Source organism: Drosophila montana, unplaced genomic scaffold (genome assembly GCF_035044405.1).
Source record: "Drosophila montana isolate Dmon_TW-CO22-7 unplaced genomic scaffold, ASM3504440v1 contig_3213_1, whole genome shotgun sequence".
Taxonomy (NCBI): domain Eukaryota; kingdom Metazoa; phylum Arthropoda; class Insecta; order Diptera; family Drosophilidae; genus Drosophila; species Drosophila montana.
Window position 1 is genome coordinate 684,274 of NW_026998093.1, and position 22,536 is coordinate 706,809.

The 22,536-nt window shown below is 45.9% G+C and overlaps 4 protein-coding genes across 10 annotated transcripts in view; all 4 read left to right on the top strand.

The window, feature by feature from the left end:
- The window catches only part of LOC135432715 (capon-like protein), a 45,726-nt gene extending 41,493 nt beyond the window's left edge, over positions 1 to 4,233 (top strand). For 2 of the 7 annotated variants that reach the window (XM_064688502.1, XM_064688501.1), the window contains exon 10: positions 76 to 2,315. In XM_064688502.1, coding sequence (XP_064544572.1) covers positions 76 to 1,143 — 1,068 coding nt within the window. In that variant the 3' untranslated portion in view covers positions 1,144 to 2,315. Of the gene's footprint in view, positions 1 to 75; positions 2,347 to 2,428 lie in introns of those variants that run through there. The other 5 variants (XM_064688506.1, XM_064688505.1, XM_064688504.1 and 2 more) reach the window with 4 other exon arrangements.
- Positions 4,234 to 5,022: 789 nt separating this feature from the next.
- On the top strand, positions 5,023 to 19,745 carry Tmc (Transmembrane channel-like). Its single transcript, XM_064688633.1, has 19 exons — positions 5,023 to 5,411; positions 10,298 to 10,434; positions 10,519 to 10,559; positions 10,648 to 10,959; positions 11,152 to 11,279; positions 11,501 to 11,605; positions 11,914 to 12,102; positions 12,177 to 12,307; positions 12,420 to 12,530; positions 13,143 to 13,237; positions 13,298 to 13,394; positions 13,454 to 13,546; positions 13,604 to 13,759; positions 13,833 to 15,498; positions 16,863 to 16,967; positions 17,082 to 17,263; positions 17,322 to 17,498; positions 17,560 to 17,882; positions 17,958 to 19,745. Exons 1-19 carry the CDS (start codon positions 5,154 to 5,156, stop codon positions 19,574 to 19,576), a joined length of 5,925 nt encoding a protein of 1,974 aa, XP_064544703.1. The 5' UTR covers positions 5,023 to 5,153; the 3' UTR covers positions 19,577 to 19,745.
- LOC135432770 (uncharacterized) lies at positions 5,866 to 7,362 on the top strand. The gene has a single exon (XM_064688583.1). The coding sequence runs from the start codon at positions 5,974 to 5,976 to the stop codon at positions 7,102 to 7,104; it is 1,131 nt and encodes a 376-aa protein (XP_064544653.1). The 5' UTR covers positions 5,866 to 5,973; the 3' UTR covers positions 7,105 to 7,362.
- Positions 7,531 to 8,663, top strand: LOC135432771 (MORN repeat-containing protein 5). Its single transcript, XM_064688584.1, has one exon. The coding sequence runs from the start codon at positions 7,686 to 7,688 to the stop codon at positions 8,592 to 8,594; it is 909 nt and encodes a 302-aa protein (XP_064544654.1). The 5' UTR covers positions 7,531 to 7,685; the 3' UTR covers positions 8,595 to 8,663.
- Positions 19,746 to 22,536: the final 2,791 nt, after the last annotated feature.

Consider the following 22,536-nt stretch of genomic DNA (forward strand, 5'->3'; position numbering starts at 1 on the left):
GTTTGTTTGCTTGTTTGTTGTTCATTGATTAAGTTAAGCGGCAGCGTTATTGACTTGCGATACCCTTTCTAACAGCAGCAGTCACAGCTGCAGTTGCTGCTACAGGCGACCAGCAACAACAACAATTTGGCCACAATCAATCAGCAGATTAACAATCTGGGCAACATCAATCAGCAATTGACCTCGCTGAGCCAGCAGCTGAGCGGCCTCAATCAGCAGAGCCAGAACCTACAGAATCTGCAGGGCCTGCAACAGACGCCGTCGACGCCGACGCCACAGCAACAGCAACATCAACAGGCGCAGCTGACGCCACCAACGCCGCCGCTGGCGTCCACAGGAGCCAGTGGTAGCAGTCCATATCCCACGATAAGCCAGTTGCATACGATTAGTAATCAGCTGCAGCAACAGCAGCAGCAGGATGCGCTCTCCAAGGATCTGTTTCAGGTCAACCAGGAGCTCTTGAATCGCCTGCAGGCACTGAATCTTAGTGCGAATGCAACGCAGACGCCACAAACGCCATCGGCATCGCCTAACAGCTCCTACTTCTTTGTGAATCCGCTGTCCTGCACACCAGCAACGCCCTCGACGCTGAGCAACAACAATGCGGTTGGTGGATTCAACTTTCTGGCGTCGCCGGGCGGACTTAATGCGGGCACACTAACGCCATCGCCGCTGGGCACCTTAAATCGCAACTCATACACAGGCAGCTCCATGCTTAACGAGGATTTGCGTCTGAGCATAGAGCAGAATCTGAATAGCCTGGAGGAGCAGCTCAAGGTGGCGGTGTCTAATGGCAATCTGGCTAGCTTGGCCTGTGGCGGCTCCACTAGTACAAGGGACACTAGCTGCAGCTCCTCCACGCTCGACTCACCATCGTCGCCGCGTCAACGCAGCAGCAATAATAACATCAGCCCCGGCAGCAGCTGCCAGAGCAATGTCAACAATAACAACAACAATAACAATTCGAGAGAAACCCGCTTTAATACTGTGCTGCTGCGTGTCACCGACGAGGCGGGTCATCAGCGCAAGCTATCGGCCACGCCCAGTTTTATAACACGCAGCACCAGCGAGAAGGTGCCCAACCGCAGCCAAATGATGAGCCAGGTACAGCGCACCGCCTGGGCCAGGCACACCACCAAATGAGAAGAAGCCAACAATAACCATTGAGAGTGGACCAGCTCTTAAGTTATAATAGTCAACTAAGCTAAGTCGTTTACGCGTAAATGTGAGAATGAGTATAGGTTTGAGTATGAGAATGAATATGAATATGGGTATGAGCATCAGTATAAAAATGAGTAAGAGTATGAGAATGAGGATAAGTATGTGTATGAGTATCGGTATGTGTATGAGTATAAGTATGTGTATGAGTATAAGTATCAGTATGTGTATGAGTATAAGTATGAGTATGTGTATGAGTATGGGGATGAGTATGAGTGTCAGTATGAGTATGAGTTGGAGTTGGAGTATGAGCATGAACATGAATATGAGTATGAGTATGAGTATGAGTATGAGTAACAGTATTAAAGGATAGCGCAAAAATTGTTTTTAGTTTGCAATTTTAAGTTCTCTGAATTTCTAGTCCTGCAAGGTATTTTTCAAAAGGCAAATAGAAAATATACTACAACTGCAGCATATCATAAAATAAAAAATAAATTATATATCAAAGTATTTTCTCTCCCTTTAAAGTGTCAAAGTAACTAGTTGTTAAGCTCTAAATCGCTTTAGTTAAAAACTATTTAGTGAACTGTTGTTATGTAAATGTTATGTTAATGCAAAACTTCCAAAAATGTTTGCTCACAAAATCGGATAAAACCAAAATAATTAAACAATTGTTATCTGAACAAATGTCGAAAACAAACGCAAGATTAATTGGTTGCAGCAACTGTTAAATATACAATTTATCGTTTTATTTATTAACTAAACATAAAGCTACAAACAACAAAACAGGCAAACAACAGCAATAAAAAAGCATAAAAATAATAAAATATCTTTATAAAATCATGTATAATCATTACATTCATTAATAATTGTCAGCTTACGCAGCGTTGGACAATTTCCCTAATGAGTTTTACAGCAGAAGCGAACGAAAAAAAACTTTCGAGGGGAGCAAAGAAAAAAAGTGCTGCATACTCTTAAGCGCATTTGTATTACGCATACGCCGTGTCGGATAATGAACGGCCGAACAGGCAGTGCATAAATTTGGTGTGATAAATGAAAAACGATGGCAAGCAGAAAGTGCAGAAAGCAACAAAAAAAAACAAGTGTCGCCGTTTTTCACTTTTCCTTCTCAGCGCCCCCCTCCCACTCTCCTCCTCTCTTCAATTTTCTCCCACATTCTCTGGTGTTGGTGGACAGCAATTTGCGCACATAACTCATTTGCATAAATTTACACACTGACTTTTTGTTTATGCTCGACTCATTTTCACAGCTCTCGTCGACGGCCAAAGTGGCTCGCTGGTTTCAACAGCTGCCCTGGCATACCGCCTCGCTGTCCCGCCCAGAAAGCGGCTTCGTTTCCGGCGACTCGCGCTCTGAGAAGTATCAGGAGGATCATTTCTATGGCGGCATGGTAAAGGAAACGGATGATTTATGCGATGAATTTCTGCTCGTCGAGGGCAGCAGCACCATTTGGACTAAGTTAAGCGCCAAAAAACGTCGTAAATTGCTTGGCATGCGTTTGGGCAAAGTGACAACATTTTAACTCAACCCTCCCCCCTCTAGCTCCAAACCCTGCCAGCCGTAATGTGTGCGTTTATTAGCTGCTAACTGCGTTTTTTTTTTAGCATAGCCCTAGGCAATGGGGCTTTTATCGAGCCAAGTAGCTAGTTACTTATATACTTAGGCTAGTAAATATGAAAATCAATAGACTAAATGACCAAATTAACCCAAAACGAACGACATGCTCATTAAAATGCCATGAACACACACACACTCACACACGCGCGCACACACACAAAAAGACGAGATAAAAGCAAGAATAAAGTAATAAATAAGCGTAGACATAAGTCAATTAGCGAGCATAAGGCTTAAGCTCAATGTGTATTTAAGTATTAATAAACTAAGTAAAAGTATTTCGCATGTAACACACACACACACACACACACAAACTCGCACACACATGCAATGCCCGGCAAACAAGCAGGTAGGCAGTCAGGCAATTCATTAGGTGGACAAAGCGGGCGTATTTATCATACGCCCTCTTGACTCGAATGGAACAAAAACGAAACGAAGCATAATAAAAGCACCGCAATTGCTGCTTAACTTGGCCAACTTTTCATGTTTGAGAAAAACTGGTTATTAAGCTAAGCAAACACAACATGCAAAAAGCGCAAAAGGAAGCAATGTGGAAAATTGTTTATGGGCAAAATAACGTACAGACCATAGCTGTTGCAGCTGCCTTGCGGATTTGGCTGCTGGAACATGTATGGCTAAGTAAATAAGCCAAGTTAACAACGAGGACAACACAACACAACACAGCTCACACACACACATACACACACTGTGGCTTACACAAGTAGCAGCAGCTCAAATGTTTGCTATTCATACATTTTTCAGCATCAAGCATTTTTATGCATAAATCGATTTTACTTTTATGCGGCCGCCGTTTTGTGTGCGAGCATTTTTGGGCAGCTCTATAAAATTATGTGGGCGGGCTACGTGGCGTGTACGTGATTACCGCAGCTCGAGTGGATTTAGGCGGACAACTGGAAACCCAGGTAGATTAAATAGGTCAAACAGATTGAAGATTGAGTGCAAAGTAAGTCGAATTAAATTGCACTCAAACTTTGATAGTTTTGAAAGTTAAATGAAATAAGTTGACATTAATTCATAAATATTAAAGCTGATTCAGCAGAGAGTTATCTGTGGACTGCGCCCAAATTATTTATATTAAGAGACGATATCCCTAACGATTTTAAGGCATTTCCGCATTGAGCAATAAAATTTAAACTAATTTTGAGAATGAAAACGAGATTTTAAAAAATTATGTACGTAATGTTTTAGTTAATTTATGCAACAATTTTTGAGACTGAAACTGAAATTTGTACTAAGCATAAATAGAAAACATGCACGCACATTAACACACAAGCACACACTCACACACACACAGACACGCATTGAACGTTTTTTACGCGAACATTCCAAGAGCATTTTACAAAACTATCTAATATTAGATTAATTCCATTTTATGATTTTAAGCTTTGCAGCAGAATAAAGTGAATAATAAAAATTAAACGCACATGCAGTTTTTAATTTGTTGCTGCCGTTGCACACTTTGCTGTTCAATTAATTTAACGTGCTGCGCATGTAATGGAGCCAGCAGGACGCGCTAGGACCCGCCAGGACATGCTACATGGCACAGCAAGTGGGCTTGGCTGGCAGCTAACAAGCGCACTCATGCGCTTGTCCGTGGGGCGGCAGCGGCGGCCAGTGGGCGTGTGAGCGTATATATCGCATATTGAAAATTAGAAAAACCCACCCAACTCGACTTGTGTGTGTGTGTGTGTGTGTGGTCATAATTACTACGATTGTTACAGGAGGGGACGGAAGTGTGGACGGCTGACGGGGTCTCGGACTAAAAGCAAAAGAAGCGCACTAATGGAGCGTATGAAAATGAAAAATGAAAAGCGCGACATGCGATATTTTCACTTTTATTTTTCTTATATAATTTTTTTTGACACTTTTTGGGGCACAGGCAACGGACATAATTATACAAAGCTAAAAGCCATGTTAATGTGTAGGCAGCGCGACGACCCTGAAAACAGGAAGTCCACACAGACAGACAGACACAAACACACACACACACATACAGACACACGCACAGTGTGCAGAGTTAACAACATCAACATGTGAGCTATGTGACAGCAACGAGAAACAGTTGAAAGTGCCGCGTGTCCTGTTCTCCTGCTGTCGCCGCGCCAACGTCATTCACATTCACATTTACATTCACATTCACATTTATTGCGTGGCTTGAACGCCAACGCCAACGCCAACGCGTTTAATTCACATTTTATTTTCGCTGCTGCTGCTGTTGCTGCTGCTACTGTCGACTGGGCGCGTAATTGTTGCTTCCTTGGCCAGGACATGGATATAGTACGTTCGCGTTGGCGCTGCACAGCGGACGTGTGCGCGGCACTCAGTGAATTTGCCAGGACATGCAAAACGAGTCGAGTGAAAATGTGGCCCCATCGATGGCCACAACAGCTATCGACGCGGCCGACCCCGTGCGCAGCACACCAGCCCCTGAGCCACGTCGTCCCAAGCCGGGCATACTCCGGCTGGACATAAGCAAGCCACGACGTTCATCAGGTGGTTCCGTTGATTTTCGTTGCGTGAGTGGTGCTGGCAATGGCAGTGGCGGTGGCGGTGGCGGTGGCAGCAGCAGCGCCAATGTCACGGGCGCCAACAGTGAGGTAAGTGAAAATGATTTACTGTACGCCGGGGAGTGCTTACGATTTGGCCAGGACACGTGCAGCAGCGGCGGCACACAAGCCAATAGCCATAAGCACCACCAACACCTGGTCAAATCTGTTTTTTTTTTTGGGGGGGATATCTCTCATAAAATGCAGTAGCAAAAACGGAGCGTTAATCGAAAAGTGAATGGCCCCAAGTAGCGCTCATTAATACAACCAGAGGCTGGCAGAGTATATGTAGTTCATACAACTTTATAATACCCTTTTTGGCCATTACAATTGTGTAAAGTGTACATAAAGTTAAACGCTTAATGACCAGCGACGCGTACTGGGCAAACAAATGGCGGGTAGGACCACGCCTTGGCACGCACTCATTAAGTCATAAAGCTAACGTGTAATCTCAGCAAAGCAGGCTTCAAATGTGGGTCAAGTGCTCGTCACACATAGGCATTCAGAACAATATTTTCTCTAGTTTAATACAAGCCCAGAAACCAGTCAAAAACTAAATCAAACAACAAAACATCACAGAGTCTAACAAAAATAAGAGAAATTCCAAGCTGAAATGTCGTTGAACCCAACGGATGTTGCCTCCATTCGCTTCCTCACGGGAAGCAGCTTTGAGGGCTCCTGGAATGAATCGGTGCACATGATGGATGGCTTCGGTAGCTATCGTTATCCGGATGGCAGCGAGTATCGGGGTAGATTCGTCGATGGCAAATTCCATGGCTATGGGCACCTGAAGCTGACACAACCCTTTCGCTTTACAATCAAGGGCGAGTTTGAAAAAGGCAAACTGGTGACCATTGAGGACATGTGGTTCAGTGATGGTCTGCACGTGCAGGGCAGCTTCCAGGATGACCAGTTCCAATGCGATGATTGGGACTATCTGACGCCGAGCGATCGTCGCTATCAGACGGAGCGTTTCTATGGCCAGCAGCCCGTCGGGCCCACCGCCTATTTGACAAGCAATTTACTAGTGCGCCCAGTGCCCCATAAATGCTATGATGTGGAGGAGGGAATATTCAATGCCAAGACCGGCTGGTTGTGCGAGAGACCACCGCCCTTTTCGAAGGCCGTCTATGTGGGCTGTCCGCAGGAGAAAGCCTGGATAATGCGGCATTGCCGTGGCGAGCGCAAGGAGAATGTCCGAGAGCCGTTGCCAAGCTTTTGCAGGCAGATCGTTAACAACAATCTGGAGACCGAGCTAAGCCAACTGAATGATATTACCATCTATGCACCCGACAAGGAGATTCATCGCGAACGCTACTTCCCCAAGCTGTGCCAGGAGTCACTAATAGATAACAAAGATAACAAAACCGTAGACCAGGAACAGACACCATTCACACGCCCTCCATTCCAGAAAACAACAACGACCACTGAGCTCTGCCTACTTGCGCATTTCGCGAAGGAGCAGGACCTAGCTAAGAAGCAACGTCTGTCTGATAAAATGCCACCAGCTAGGGCTCGCGTGTGGACCAGCAGCTCGGATCCCCTAGACGGGGACTCGGGCGCCACGCGCACCATATCAAAGAGTCCGTCGGACGTATCGCTGCACACAGATGTCAAGCAACTCTACGATGCTGCATTCCCGATGATACAGAAGAAACCCACAGGTAGCTTACATGTGGTCCAATCGAATATGAAACGTCCAGGCAGCTTTGTGGACATAACTCGTTCCATATTCGAGCTATAAAGCCAAGCATCAAATTAAATTATGCATTCAATATATTGTTTAATACAAATTCAAGTAATGCATACGACTGAATAAATCCAATAGACTCACGAAGTTCAAAATTATAAATATATCAAAAGCTGAAGCCACATGATGGGGAGCCAGGACTGTATGGGCGTTTGAAATTAAATTAAATCAATGTTATTTTATTTATAAATAAAAAATAGTTTTGGATGCAAAGCTAAAAAACATAGCTGAAAAACGCTTGTGTAAAACCTATTTAGTTCCTTTTTTCATTAACTTGAAACATGTTTTTTTTAGTATGTGTAAAGTATAATATGCGACACGCTTTGCCCATTGCGTCAAGTTGAACATGGATTTTGGAATTTGGAATTACGAGAGGAAAATGTAACAAAAGTTGTTTGAAAAGATACATTATCTGATGAAATCGATCGTTTTAGTAGTCTCTCAAAAGATTTGTTTGTGTTGACATTGCCAGTTATATATTTTACAAATAAAATATACCAAACACAAAAATACATAGACAAAAAAAAATTACATACACAGCATCATATATCGCGTGCATAGCAATTATCCCAGCAATGGAAAATCTATCGTCGTCGACTCAGACTGCTAGCTTTCTCACGGGCTCCAAATTCTATGGAAACTACAATGAGCTGGGCATGCAGGACCATGGACTGTATGTCTATCCCGACGGCACCAGATACTTGGGTCAGTTCTACAATAATCGCTTTCACGGCAATGGAACCATAGAATTACCAAAGCCGTATTGTGTGTTCTTCAATGTGGTGCATCATCATGGGGAGCTGAAGCATATTAGCAGAATGAGCTTCACCGATCTGCTGCCCGTGCAGTTCACGTTGACCCAAGACAGGATAAGCTTTGAGAACTGGAACTATTGCACACCGGCAGATCGTCGCTTTAATGCAGAACGATTGACACAATTGGAAGCTGTGGGTCCGGATACGTTTCTGACCAATGATGGCCCCGATCCGCCGCCGCTGCACCGCAACGTCTTCGATCTCGGCTTTGGGCTGCTTACTGATATGGGCTTCCTGAAAAATATGCCCAAGCATATGACCGAGACGACCCAATTCTATGTGGGCTGTCGCAATGTGCGACGCTGGGTACGCGAGAATTGTCGCCATGGTCCCCTAAAGGGCAAGCACCTGAAGCAGGAGGTGCTGTCCAAGTTTGCGCGTCAGATCTTGCGCAATAATCTGGAATGCGCTGGGGAACTGAAGACACATCCGATCCAAAAAGTTCCCTTGACATCGCAGCGCAGGTGCAAGCTGTGCCGACGCTCTAGAAGCGAGGAGAGCCTCGCCTCGGCGAGAGAAGTGCGTTTGCACTTGGGCAGCACCACCAGGAGCTGCAGTTCCATTATGGATCATACGCTGAAACGTGAACCTCAATACAGACGACTCTCAAAAAAAGACTACCCCATTCGGCGATCGAAGACGGAGGAAAACGTCTGCCGCTTAAATTAATCAGATAATAATAGCAAAAAGTTGTACAAATTGTAAAATTAATATGTTATGCCCGGCGATTAACCCAAATTCTATAGTATTATCCGTTCTCAGCGTCTTTTGAGGTCAAAGCCGTGTCAGCCAAATATATTGCATTGCCGCGGGCTTAGCCCATGTTTGGGCGTTAGATTTATGACGAGCACCTCAACAAAAAAAAAACTGCAATCGAACATGGAAAACCACTTAAACTAACACATGTGTGTCGGTGTGTGTGTGTGTGAGTGTGAGTGTGTGTTGTGGGTGTGGCATTTGGGTCAGCGGGTCTCTGGTACAAGAAGGCATTTGCTTACATGTGCCAAATGCCGTTGCACCTGTCACAGCGGCTAATGAACCCATAAAAACCCACCAAATTATGTTACACGTGCGACATGATTTCAGTTAAGAAGCCGGAAGAGGGGGAGGGGGAAGGGGAGGGGTTTGCCATTTGGCGGCACACGGCACGCACAAATAAATTTTGACGTTAATTAAAAATGCCGTAGCAGGCAGAACTTCATTTAATTAAAAGCACAGTCAAAAAGTTAAAGGATAGCGAAATCTGGTAAAAAGCGCTTTTGGAAAGCGAAAGCGAAACCGAAACACAGCAGACGACTAAAACTTATATGAAAACATATTTCAATAGTGGGCGCGTCCTATGCTCGAGTGCGTGTGTGTGAGTGTGTGATTGTGTGTTAGTGTGTGCTTCTTGCTGTTGTAATTTGCGATTTTCTTTATCAACCCTTGCATGTTTGATTTTCATTTACATGCCAGCCCGGTCGGCTAGCCAGGACAAGAATACAACGTGACTCAATCCTGCCACACACACACACACACAGACACACACATACACGCACACAGCTTTGTCGGCCATCTAAATGAACATTCGATGTCCTGGCTGGTTGCCTGACTCCTTGGTTTGGCCAACTGGTTACGCCTGGCGTTGTTATCACATGCCGCTGGCGATTTTAACGCTCATTCGTCTTCGTTTCAACTGGGCGAGGAAGTCAACGAGTGGTCAACTCCGCCCCCCTCTCCATACTACCTGCCCCTGCACACCCTTTCCTACCTCAATGCCGCCGCGCGTGTCTATGTAAATTCCTTAACGTTCTTGGGCTTGTGTGTGTGTGTGTGTATGTGTGTGCTGCTGTGTCTGTGTATGCGTTTTGGGCACGTTTTGGCTTTGATAAGTCTGTTGGCCATGGGTGGGGTTCGGTTTGGGTCTCTGCGCTTCATTCATATTCATTCATTATTAGAAAAAATTTAACTTAGCGCGCTCGCTCGCTCTTCAACCCATCTTTGTGTGTGTATTTGTGTGTTTGTGTGTCGCGTTGTCCTTTTGATGTCCTGTGTGTGCGGCTTGCTGGTCTGGCCAGCTCGCTAAGCCGTTCAGTCTGCGCATAAGGCTGCTCCAAAGCGTTACGACGGCACAACAAACCAATATTGAATCAAATTTGGTGCCACGAAATTGAAAAGAAAACTTTTGTAGACTAAAGACTTAAGTATTTATAATAATCGAATAACTATAGTGATGAGCAAAAAGTATTATATAATATAAAGAATGCAGAGATGCCTATGTGTGTGATTTAAATGTTTAATATATATATGTTTATATGCAAATGTTTTGGCTGGCGACTGGCCCCATCTGATAAACGAATGCAGAAATTTAATTAAAATTGAACAATTCCTAGAACAACTCGGGCGTTACCTCTCCACATCAATTATCTGTGACGTGGGCGCCGCCATGCGATTGGGATAAAGGCGGCTGGCAAATGCAGAGCAGCGCCGACGAGCGTAGAGAATATTATAGAGGTCAAAAAGGCAGAAGGTAAGTGAAAACTTGGGCGAATTCAAGGAAATTGATTTAAATTGCAGATGTATACAAAAAGGGTTTTCCTTTTTTTTTTTAAAGAACTGCATCGCAGGACGAAAACAAATCTTATGAACTAAACGGTATGCACTAGAACTTACCCCGAATAGCTGCACATAATTTCAATTATTTGTCACAATTTCCACACATTTCCATTTGCCATGTGCACAGATTTTCACGCACCAAACCAAAGCAGCGACGCTGAGAGTTGCGCCTACAACAACCAACAGGAGCCGACGCACAACCAGGAACTCGCCTACGAGCAGCAGCAGCAACAGCAGCAGCAAAATGGCGCCGTTGATGCTGATGATGATGAGGAGGACTACTCAATTTCCGTATCGGCGATAATGCAAAGACGTGCCAGTGTGCGTGGCTATAGAGGCAAACGTGGCAGTCGCAATTCGCGGCGTGCATCGAGTCCCATGGATCACGTGCTCGATAGTGTGGAGCGGCGACGCTCCAGTGTTTATACAACAAGCTCAGGCAAGGCTCAGCCCAATAACTGTTTTCGAAAGATTTCGTTTAACTTACTGCCCTCCAGTGGCTAATCAATGTGTGCGTGTGTGTGTGTGTGTGTGGAGGAAGGCAGTTATAGTAATTTCTCGAGCTACGTGCGGCCATTTAGTGGCACGTGGTCAACGTGGCGTATGTGTAATGTTTATTTTGCTTTCGCAGAGGAGGGCACCAATCAGGAGTCCACACAGGAGCAAATCTTTGAGAATATACGCCTACACAAGGAGGTCATACAGTCGGTCAAATTACAGCCATGGCACATACGCAAGAAGCTCAAGCTGGTGCGCCAGGTAGGCAGCTCGACCAATCCGCTCGGTTAACTGGGCCAAAGCTGGGCGCGTCACATTTCACGCCTTAGCCTTTGACTTAGTGTGTTAGCCTTAGCCACAGCTAGTGGGCCATTAAATTCACAGCAAATATTTCGATTTCATGTGTCAATCTTTTCTCGCCCTCCTGATGGTTTCTTTTCTGTGTTTTTTTTTTTGCCTGGCATTTTTAATGATGTTGACAGGCGAAAACGTATGTGGCACGCCACGAGGGCGCGCTGCAGGAGCGCTTTGCCATGTCACGCAGCACGAGAGATTTGTGGGCGAGGTTTAAAATTTTAATGGCAGCGGTAAGTGAAATCTTTCAGCACCATAACACACACCAGCACGCATACACACACAACACACAGCAAGTGCTGCTTGCCTTAAGCAAACACTTTGCCAGGCCCCTTAGTCCGGCCAAGTGTCCTGCATATATTTATGTTTACACAATTTATGGTCCACAAATAAATCAAGAGCTCCATAATTCACAAAATATGTCGACATGCTGCATTTTCTTTTGGCTGTGTAATCCACATGAAAACCAATTAAAATACGAAGTCAACAAACCGAATTCGAATCTGTGGCATTCACGCATGTTCTTTGTGCTCTTCCGCAGCGCTGGCGGCATTGGAAACGCGAAACCGCCAGTTTTCTTACAGTGCTCATACCCTGGGAGCTGCGCATCAAGGAAATCGAATCGCATTTCGGCTCCGGCGTCGCATCCTATTTTACATTCCTGCGCTGGCTCATGTGGGTCAACATTATGATTGCCATACCGCTCGTTGCCTTCGTTATTGGACCGGAGGTGAGCGTGCAGCAAAAACAACAAAATATTAATGTTCTTCATATTGAATACATATATATATATTTTCCATATAGTACTTTGCCACCAAGCACGATGAAACGGATCCGCGCAAACGCATGTCTGAACCGGAATATAAAGTGGCCGGTAATCTTTTTACGTTTTGGGAATTCGAGGGCTACTTGAAGTATTCGCCCATGTTCTATGGGTAGGTTTTAAAATTTGAACTGGCGAATTGGCAAATTTGCGCTCTGTCTCCTTGTTTGTTTTCCCGGCTTTCATTGTGCATATTTATCTCTTGGCTTACTTCCTGTTTCTAGTTATTACTCGAGCACTTCCGGCATCAGCACATCCGGCTATAAGCTGCCTTTGGCTTATTTTCTTACCGCCGTCCTGGTCTACATCTACAGCTTTGTGGCCACGCTGAGAAAGTGAGTAGCAGTCGTGGGCGGGGCGTGGGCTGATAGGGCACTTCATTAAATCTTTGGACATCGAAGCCACAAAAGCAAACTAAATGCCAAAAATGGTCGTTAATTAATTAAACCGAACGTCGTGCTGATTAAATAATACAAATCTTGTCGCTAGGCGTGTCCAGAACAAGGAAGAACAGAAAGGCAAAACTTTTTCGCCTATCAAAAGAAACTTGGCCATTATGATTTACGCACGCACGCGGCCAGACACGAGACCTGCAGCAGCTGCGGCAGGGGCAGGGGCAGGGGCAGGAGCTAGGCCGTCGGGTCGATTGGAGGAGGAAGCGAGGTCTAGGGCGTGTATACGCTTGTTCCGTTTAATGGCTTTGTTGGCATTATGTTGATTTCGTAATTGAACAAAGTAGCAATGTCAACGGCGCGGATGCCGGCACTGACCTTGCCACTTGTCCTGCCTGTCTGCCTGCCTGCCTGCCACATGTTTGCGGCACGTGCGCGGCATGCGTGAATTGTACTCAAATTTATGTAGCATTTGTCTTTGCACGGATTTGTGCGCCAATTATGTGTTGTAAGCAGCTAACAAAAAACTTTTTCGCACTTTATCTTCTTTGGCAGGATGGCTGAGAACTCGCGCAATTCGAAACTTTCCTCGAAGGATGATGAGTGCGTCTTCTCCTGGAAGCTATTCACCGGCTGGGACTTTATGATTGGTAAGTGGCAGTAACAGCTAAACGAGTACCGTGATTATATCGGCTTTACACCGACAACAGGACACGCGGAGACAGCGCATAATCGCATCGCATCCGTTGTGGTTGGCTTCAAGGAGGCGCTGCTCGAGGAAGCTGAAAAGAAAAAGGATAATCGCAAGTAAGTACAACGGAAATCAGCGTCAATTCCAGTTTATAATTGGAGTCTTATGCTCGCAGCTGGCGCGTTATCCTGCAAAGGATATTGGTCAACATTTTGGTCATGGGCTTGCTGGCATTATCGGGCGCTACCGTGGTGCTGCTGGTGAATCAGTAAGTCCCCTTCCCCGCCAGCCAATACACCTAATTGTAGCTGTCCATTTCAACCAGCTCCGAGGATTTGGCCAAGCACGACAATTGGCTTAGCCGCAATGCGGTGAACGTGACGATGACGTTGCTCTCCTTCTTTCTGCCCATGATTTTCGAAGCTCTGGGCTTATTCGAGAACTGGCATCCCAGGCAACAGTTGCGTCTGCAATTAGCCCGGTAAGCGGCAGGATTAAAACTTTTGCAAGTCCATCAACTAACGTCCGCACTCCTAACCCCCTTCTCATCACAGCATCATGATTTTGAACATGCTGAATCTGTACTCGCTCATGTTCTCCTTCATCTACAAGATAAACAGCAAAGAGAAGCCGCTGCAAATGCTGAAGCTGGAGAACGAAACCAACACCCAGGAGCTGCACAATCTGATGAGCTCCATCGAGGCGCTGCGTGCCATGACAACCACAACGCCCATCTACAGCGACAGCACCTCGGATGGGCTCTACGATGACCCGACAACGACTTCGTCCTGGGGCGCCGACGGTGCCGGCACCACAGATGCCATCTTCTCGAGCACTGCAGTGGGCGCATTTATAACCACATTGCAGCGGCTAAAGTGTTACAACATAACTGTGAAATGCTCAAAACCCAGACGTATATTGATCAGCTCGAAGAATATAGCAACAACCTTGTTGTTACTCAATCTGACCACGTCAACGGTGTTGCCAACAACTCTTCCAACAACAACAACAACACCAAGCACAACACAAGCAACTACGACAACAAGCACTTGGTCTACAATGCCACCAACAACCACTACAGAAGCCACTACAGAAACAACAACAACGACTACAACAACTCCTTGGACTACTTTAGCAACGACAACCACAGAAGCGACAACAATAACGACCAAAACGCCGGCAACAACATTGCCCACAACAACAAGCACCTCAACAACTACCCCTACAACAACCACAACAACCACCACCACAGAAGCGCCTTTTACCACGGACGAGGAGCCAGCCTATGATTATGGCAGCGATGAGCCACAGATTGACTCCTCAACCACGACAACAACAGCGGCGCCGGGCAACGATAGCTACTTCAACTATGTGGATTACTTTGAGGGTGCAGAACTATCCGAGCCAGGCGTCGACTATCAGGCAACCACCGAGGAATCGGATGATCCGCTGGCCCAGGTGCTAGCCCAAGTGGATGACCAGCCGGTGACAACGCGCCGAAAGAGAGCAGTGGCTGGGCCACCCATTTGGTACTCAAGCAAATACAGTCGACGTCATCGAAATGATACGAGAGGCACGGCTGGCTTTGCCACAGAGTCGACCACAGCTGCCAGTAATCCACCCACCAGGCCCATATATTACCCACCATATAATCCGGTGAGGAGAATTCTAAGCGAAGAGGAGTGGAACCGCCGGCAGAATCTAAGGCGTGGCGGACTCATCAAGACAAGTACCACAGAGCAGCCAACAACAACAACAATAGCAACAACCACTACGGAGGAGCCCACAACAACAACGGACATCTACAGCACGGACTCGAGCAGCAGCAGCAGCAGCGGCAGCACCACCACCGAGGAATATGAGTATACGGATGAGAATGGAGCCACCGTGACGCCCTATTTCATAGGCTTCGATGATATAGCGGATGTGGGAAGCACCGTTTACTACGACAACGAGAAGCTTGGCTATTGTGTGATAACCGTGTGTCCGAAGGAGGGCGAAGACATTTTTGGTGGCAGCACCACACCCGACGGACTGGACACCACGCTCAGCGGTGAAGTCAAGCAGCCAACGACTGCGATGAAGACGCCGCTGGAGCGTCAAGTTATGCGGCTGAAGGAGGTGCAGCTGACGCTCAAACAAATCCAAATGAATCTGACGACCATGTGCTGGGAAACATCCCTTGGCCAGGAGCTGTCAAAGGTCATCGTCTTCGACGGGGTAAGCGGGCGCCAAGCCAACCACAGTTTAAACACAAATTTATCATCATCATGAGTAGCTATCAATTTCCTTTGCGCCAGTCAAATGCCTCGTTTCCGGCACAGGACCCGGCCAGATAAACAGCTGCCGTTTTGCACATATCAAAAGTCCATTTAAACCTAAAATATGATCGAACTTTAAGATACAGCAGCTAAAACGCAACGCTCAAGCGTGAAATCCCGTTTAGCCAAATTGTGCGGAAAATACTTTAAAAAAAAATTTGTTTTCCGCTTTTCATGCAAAAAATCAAATTTTTGGCAGAGTCTGAAGCGGGGGCAAAAAGCAACAAACGCCGCAAGAAAAAAAAAACAGAGCAAGACGAAAAACAAATATGGAAAAACGTCGAAAGTTCCCAACAGTAAGATACTCTGTTCGCACTTTGATAAGGAACTCCTTATAAATAGTCGTTGAAAACTAAAGTGTCCCAGCTTTAATATTGTAGACATGTATATTTTAACAGACCCACGCCATATATATACCCATTATGCCATGGGGAACAGTGTAACGAATACATTTTATCATACTAATCGCTCTCTGGAGTCTTTTGGCCACAGCACACAGCTGGCATCGGCTGTCTGGGCGAAATTTATATCAATAGCCATTTGCATAAGAAACATTTTTGAACTTTTGGCATCGATTTGCCAAAGTTTTTCTTTTGTTGAACGAGTGTCGATTGGCCAAGGATTTGATTTTGAACTTCAAGGCTAATCGCCAGCAAATTCATTGGGATCTACGAGCAACTTTTCAGGGTCAGCCGGCCGGTCGGCACTTTGGGCCTACTTTTTGGCTGTTGCCGCCGAGCCTGTAAACAGCTTAGGACGAGGCAGAGGCAGCCAAAGAGCACACACAGAAATGAAAAAAAAAGGACACACGATTTGATTATGTAGAGTTTCTTATTGTTGTTATTGTCAACTCGACATGGCGTACATAATCTCTATTAAACGATTTGGGAACATAAATTAAGCATGTTACAGGGCTTCAGTTAAGCGCATTTATGCCTTATGCATAACAAATTTTGCAGCAGTGCGTTCGTTAAGGCCAAATTGGGTTTTTGGGCCATGTGCGGTTTTTGGCTGGTTGCTGGGCACGTGTTCGTGCATGAATTTCGGTTGGAAAATGTATGGGTTTTTGGTCAGATAGTTTGGGGCCAGCCAAATCAGCCATAAACATGGCTTTAACTGCAGCCGGGACAGGACGGGCAAAGGCGAGACAATGCAGAGGATGTGCTACGTGTGGCGGGTTTTAAGCAGTGACCAGAGTACTTCATTACAAAATGCTCCTAACCCTCTTATAATCCTCTCACCACCGCACGCTGGCCCTTGCAGCTTATGTCCATTGTGGCGCCGCTGTGCATCGACTTCTTGCGTGCCCTATTTGTGCGCTACGTCAATCAAAACTGGTGCTGGGACATGGAGAAAACGTTTCCGCAGGTGAGAGACAGACGCCTCCTACCACCTACTACATACCTAATCCTCGTATTCAACTCTCAACTCTTAACTTGGTGACTAATGGGACGCTTTGTTTTTGTGGCGCCTGACATGCAGTATGGCGACTTTAAGATAGCCGAGAACATCCTGACGTTGATTAATAACCAGGGCCAAGTGTGGATGGGCATATTCTTCTCGCCGGGTCTGGTGCTCATCAACCTTGTCAAACTGATGATTATGATGTACTTTAGGTCATGGATAGTGCTCACATGCAATGTGCCGCACGAGGTGGTATTCAAGTGAGTATTCCATTGTCCCAATCAATTGTTTCACCTAATCAACCAAATATGCTTGCAGAGCTTCCAAGTCCAACAATTTCTATTTATCGCTGCTGCTGACCATGCTGTTCCTCTGTGTGCTGCCCGTGGGCTATGCGATTGTCTGGCTGCGTCCCTCCTGGCATTGTGGCCCGTTTTCGGAATACAATCGAATTGCCGAATTCATTACGAATACCACACGCAACGCATTGCCTAAGTAAGTAACAATATTATGTATGTCCAATCATAGCATACATTTCTGTCCACCCTCACTTCAGGCAACTCCATGAGCCCCTTGACTATCTGACATCCTCGAGCACTGTTATACCTCTGCTGCTGCTCCTCATACTCATCATCTATTATCTGATATCGTTGACGGGCGCGCTACGCGAGGCTAATCAAGATCTGCGCACACAGCTGCAGAAGGAGCGGGAGGAGGAGCGCAAAAAGATTTTCAAAGTACCAGAGGTTAAGCAGGCGGAACCAACGGCCACAACTCTGACAAATCGTTGGCGCAAGGTACTTGAGGCATCATCCCCCGTCACGCCCACACAGCCGCCAGATTTTGACACTGAGGAGTACAAGAATCAGGCAAGGAAAGGTGAGCGTCTATCGAAAATTCCACAGTATATTGTGTAATCCCCTTTCCCCTTTTCACGCCTCCGCGCTTCTCCAGAGCTAATCTCACGCATCATGAAGAAGGCACTGCGCAAGGGCTCGGCCACCTCGGATGAGGACTCCTTTGTGCGTCGCGATGACGATGACACGGACACTGAGCACCAGGATTCGCTGCCGCATGATGAGGAGCCCAAGGAGAAGCGCTTTGGTCTTTCACGCCTGCAGCAGATACGACGCACCCGGAAACCGTCGCTTGTGGACATCGTGCAGATTGCCAAGCAGGAGCGAGCGCGTTCCAGTTCCATTGCCGCAGCCAATGCCGCACTGGCTGCTGGAGGCAGCAGTCCGGGCACAGCCGGTGGCGGTGACCACTTCCCCATAAAGGAGCCCCATCCCAAGAGCCGATTCAAAGTAGAGAAAAAGGAAAGGGAAAGCTTTCGGGATAAAAGGGACAGGCACAAGCAGCCGTCTCACGCCGAGTCGCCGTCACCCAAGGCCGGCGAACATGATCCGGAGACGAACTCTCGAATTGTCAGCGAACGACGCGCCAGTTTACTGCGCCGCAAACGGGACAAGGAGGAGCAATCCATGCCAGCAACGCCGGAACCGGAACCGGAACCACAGCCGTCTACAGTTAAGACTGCGGATCGACGAACACCCGAGAGTCAGTTTCACATCGTGGACGAGAAGAAGCCACCCGAACCTGAAGAAGAAGAGCAGGAAAAACCACCCAAGGAATTGCCGCCACTGCCCAAAGAGAGCGGTCATCTGGACGGCAAAGGCCTGGGCAAGTTCAAGTTCCGCAAATACAGGTCAAAGGCAAATATTGTGGCTGCCAAGCCGGAGCCGGAGGTATTCAAGTTCGATGACAAGAGTCTGGAGAAGAACAAGTCGGGCGAAATACCACAAGTGCCCAGCTCCGATCACCTAAACACCGAACTGGCCAGCGGCAGTGAGTCGCAGCCGCTGCCTTCGCCCACGCCCAGCCAAACACATACTCAGCGTCAGGTGAATGCCGAGAAGTTGGCGGCGCTGTCGCGTCAGGGACGCAAAAAGATTGGTTCCCTGTTGGCCCTGGTACGTGAGGCTGTCAACATAAAGAAGGAAGATGTCGAGCAAGGTTCAGATGAGTCACCGGGTCCGACCACCCCAACGTATTTGGCATATACACCACCGCCACCACCGTCGCTATTGTCGAGCAATTCGAGCGCCACAGCACTGGAGATGCCACCCACACCGGAGCCGGATTCGCCTACGCCCAGCGCTCCGCTGCACTTTGGCAGCAGCACATCCTCCGCATCACATCGGCCAGCAGTCAAGCCACCAACACCACCTGTTGCAGCTGCTGCAGCCGCCGCCTCGAGCTCTACGCCCACCTTGGCCACCATGGATGACTTGGAGGAATTGGATATGCCAGGCCCTATAACATTCCCCAAACGCAGTGCTTCCCAGCGGCGACGCGCCATGAGAGAGGACTCCCAAAGTTCCATTTGGTCAGATAATATACCCACGATTACCATCAGCACCACGGGCAGCGATGAGTGCATCGTGGAGAAGGACACTGCAGCAGCTGCCCCAGCAGTCGCCGTAAATGGATTACCTGAGCGCAGCGATTCACGAGGTCCCGCTGTCAATATCATAAAGATCAATATTGAGGATGAAGATGAGCAGCAGTAGTAATTCCAGAACTATTCAGTATGCCCCAAACGCCAGATTGTCTTCTTAACTAAAGAAAATTTGTTTAGTCTACTCACAATTTAGCTTAAACTTGTTATCAACAACTTGTTAGCCAATCTCTAGCTGTCTACCCGAATAACATTGAATAAAATAGTTTGCTTTCCTTGAATTCAATGAATAACAATTAATATATCGATCCAGAAAAAAATATAAAGTATTATCTCTCATTAGATCTTGGCATGGGCCAAGTTTACGCAACGATCTGAGAATAAAATAAAACAAAATTTAAAAATTTCGATATTTAAATAACAGGCGCCACGAGTTGCATAGCATTCAGCTTCTGATTAGGCTATGCGATAACATAGCAGTCAGTTTCATAGAGAGCTGGACAAGAGCTTAATTTCAGACACAAACCAAAGGTTAAGATAGATTCAACCGTTAGCTTAAATTCTTTTAATTTAAAATTTAAATATAAAATTATTTAAATTAAATTCAAATTGAACTGTTAATTAACGAATATAGAATGATGACAGACACATACTTGATAGGTTTCAGATTATGTCTATATTTAGTTAACATAAATTTCAATTCAATAACTGCTCATACAATAAATTTCACTTCTTTTATGGCCATACATTTTTAGAAATTCATTTAGTCAATGAAACAGAAAGTGCTTTTGCTTTTTTTTTAGAACGAACTCTTATCAGTTGGGCAGCGATAACCTGCTAGCTCTGTAAGCAACTACATAAGTCCAAAAGTAGAGCGGAGAGCACAGCCTCCGATAATGCCGGGCATTCAGTCTAGTAGTCAGTCACATGCAGATCTCATGTCATATATGTTTAACATTGCCTCATATCTAGTTATCAAATATTTGCCAAGACCAACAAAATTGTTCATTTCTGGAATTATGCTTGAAACTTAAGACCCGACGAAAGAGGAGGAACATTACAATTAAACATCAATTCATGAATCTGTGAAACGTTCGCTCTCCAATTTCAACTACATAGTTGCCCGGCTAAGCTGAGCCCAGCCAGCCAAGAAGCTCGGCGAGTGCCCATGCGCCGCAGCAGCAACAACGATCGCTACAGCTACTCACAGATACAGATACAGGCACAGATACAGATACGAGCAGAGCAGAGCAGAGCAGAGCAAAGCATAGAGTTTCACTCAACGAGAGCCGCTGAGCGGTTGCGCCGCATTCCTCAAGAGTCAGTTGAGCATTGGACGTCCTCGTTAGCGGTTGCCTGTGGTGTTCTACGCGGAGTAAGTGCGACAACGTTGCTGCTGAACTGTTCGCTGCTGTTGTGTGTAGAGTGTTGTGTGTGCTGTGTGCGGAGGAGTCTTAACTTTTCTTCTGGAACTCTTCCGTTTTTTTTTCATACATTTTTTCGGCTGTCTCGCGCTGTGTTTCGTAGGTTTTTTTTTTGTTTGCTTTGGCCGTGGCGGCAGGCGCAGCCAGCAATAAAAAGAAAACCTCAAGATAAAAAAGTATCTTGTCGTGTGTTGGTGCATGTGAATGTGTCTGTGTGTGTGTGTGTGTGTGTGTGGCAGACGGCGTATGACGAACTGTTTACTCAAAAGGTTCTTGCCTTCAGTGTCGTGATACAATTACAACAAGTCAAACAAAAAAAAAAACTTAAATGAAAAGAAACCCCGATAAAATGTACTTAATAATGAAACAAAGCAACTACAAAATTCGTACAATTACCAAGTCAGCAGAAAAGCGAGAAGTTGTGTGCCAAGTACACAAAATAAACTCGAAATGAAAGCAAATGCGATGACAAATGCAATTAAGCACATGTGAATGCAACTGCATGAGATTTTCCATGCAACATGCAAACTATTTATAAACGAAACCACAATCTTTTTGGAAAACCCCCCAAAAAAAATATCAACCAAATGCAGCATGTGTTAGAAGGCAGACACAAAAATAAAGTATCTAGCCATAAATAAACGAAAATAACGCAGTATTTGTTGTTGCTCTGCTTGCCCTGTGCATCGCTGAGATACAACCAAAAAAAACGATATATACAACAACAACAACAAAAACCAAGTTTCGTAAAAGTATCTGAGCGCGTAGACCCAAGAGTGCAGTTTCTTTTGAGTGAATTCGTGTTGCTTTTCCTCTACCTGAACTGGCGTGCGTGTGTGCGAGTGTGCGTGAGCGTGTGTGTCGTGAAGCAGTTGATAAAAACAAACGCTTCAATAAAGATAAATACCAAAAGGTGCAAACAAAAAGCGCCGTTTCAAAACAACCACAAACTACGATCCGCTCGCCGAGCGTGTTGTATTTGTGCTCTGTGCCTCAGTCTCAGTCTCAATCTGAATCTCAATTTCCATTCAGTTCATGCCACCATATCGCACTAGTTCGTAGCCCCAAATTCTTATCGCAAAAGGAACTCGTGTTCATATACGCATATCGCAACAGGCAGCAGCTCTTCCAGCCGCAGCCGCAGCAGCAGCAGCTCAACAATTGAAATCTGAATGGAGCGGATGTTCATTCGTGCTATATATATAAGTATATAGAATATCTCTGTATTAAAGCAACAACATAAACAGTGCTTGTATTTGAGTCTTGGCCTCAGCTGAACTCATTCCCAAAGGGTTCCACACACCCGACCACACACACACACACACACACACTCACACAGACACTTGCACACTCACTTGGCCTGGCAAGTGTATCAAATGTTGCCCCGGCGACAGTCTTCAAGATTTTCTTGTGCTTAATTCGGTTTTGAAATGAAACAGTTTTTGTGTTTTTTTCAAAAAAAAAAAATGTGAGACGATACTGATAAGCCACAACATAAATCTATATGGCGACTACAAAGAGTTCGACAGTGTTCTTCCCGAGGGGTGCACACTCTCTAAGCTATTATTAAAAACTGATAAAAATAAATTGAAAAATTTTGTGCAAACAATCAACAGTTGTGTTCAAATCTAGAAGACAGTGTTACGAA

Coding starts and splice junctions, on each gene's coding strand:
- LOC135432770 (XM_064688583.1), top strand. CDS start 5,974: ATGTCGTTGAACCCAACGGATGTTGCCTCCATTCGCTTCCTCACGGGA.
- Tmc (XM_064688633.1), top strand. CDS start 5,154: ATGCAAAACGAGTCGAGTGAAAATGTGGCCCCATCGATGGCCACAACA. Junction 13,395..13,453: donor AAGAAAAAGGATAATCGCAA/GTAAGTACAACG, acceptor TTATGCTCGCAG/CTGGCGCGTTATCCTGCAAA. Junction 16,968..17,081: donor TGGAGAAAACGTTTCCGCAG/GTGAGAGACAGA, acceptor CCTGACATGCAG/TATGGCGACTTTAAGATAGC.
- LOC135432771 (XM_064688584.1), top strand. CDS start 7,686: ATGGAAAATCTATCGTCGTCGACTCAGACTGCTAGCTTTCTCACGGGC.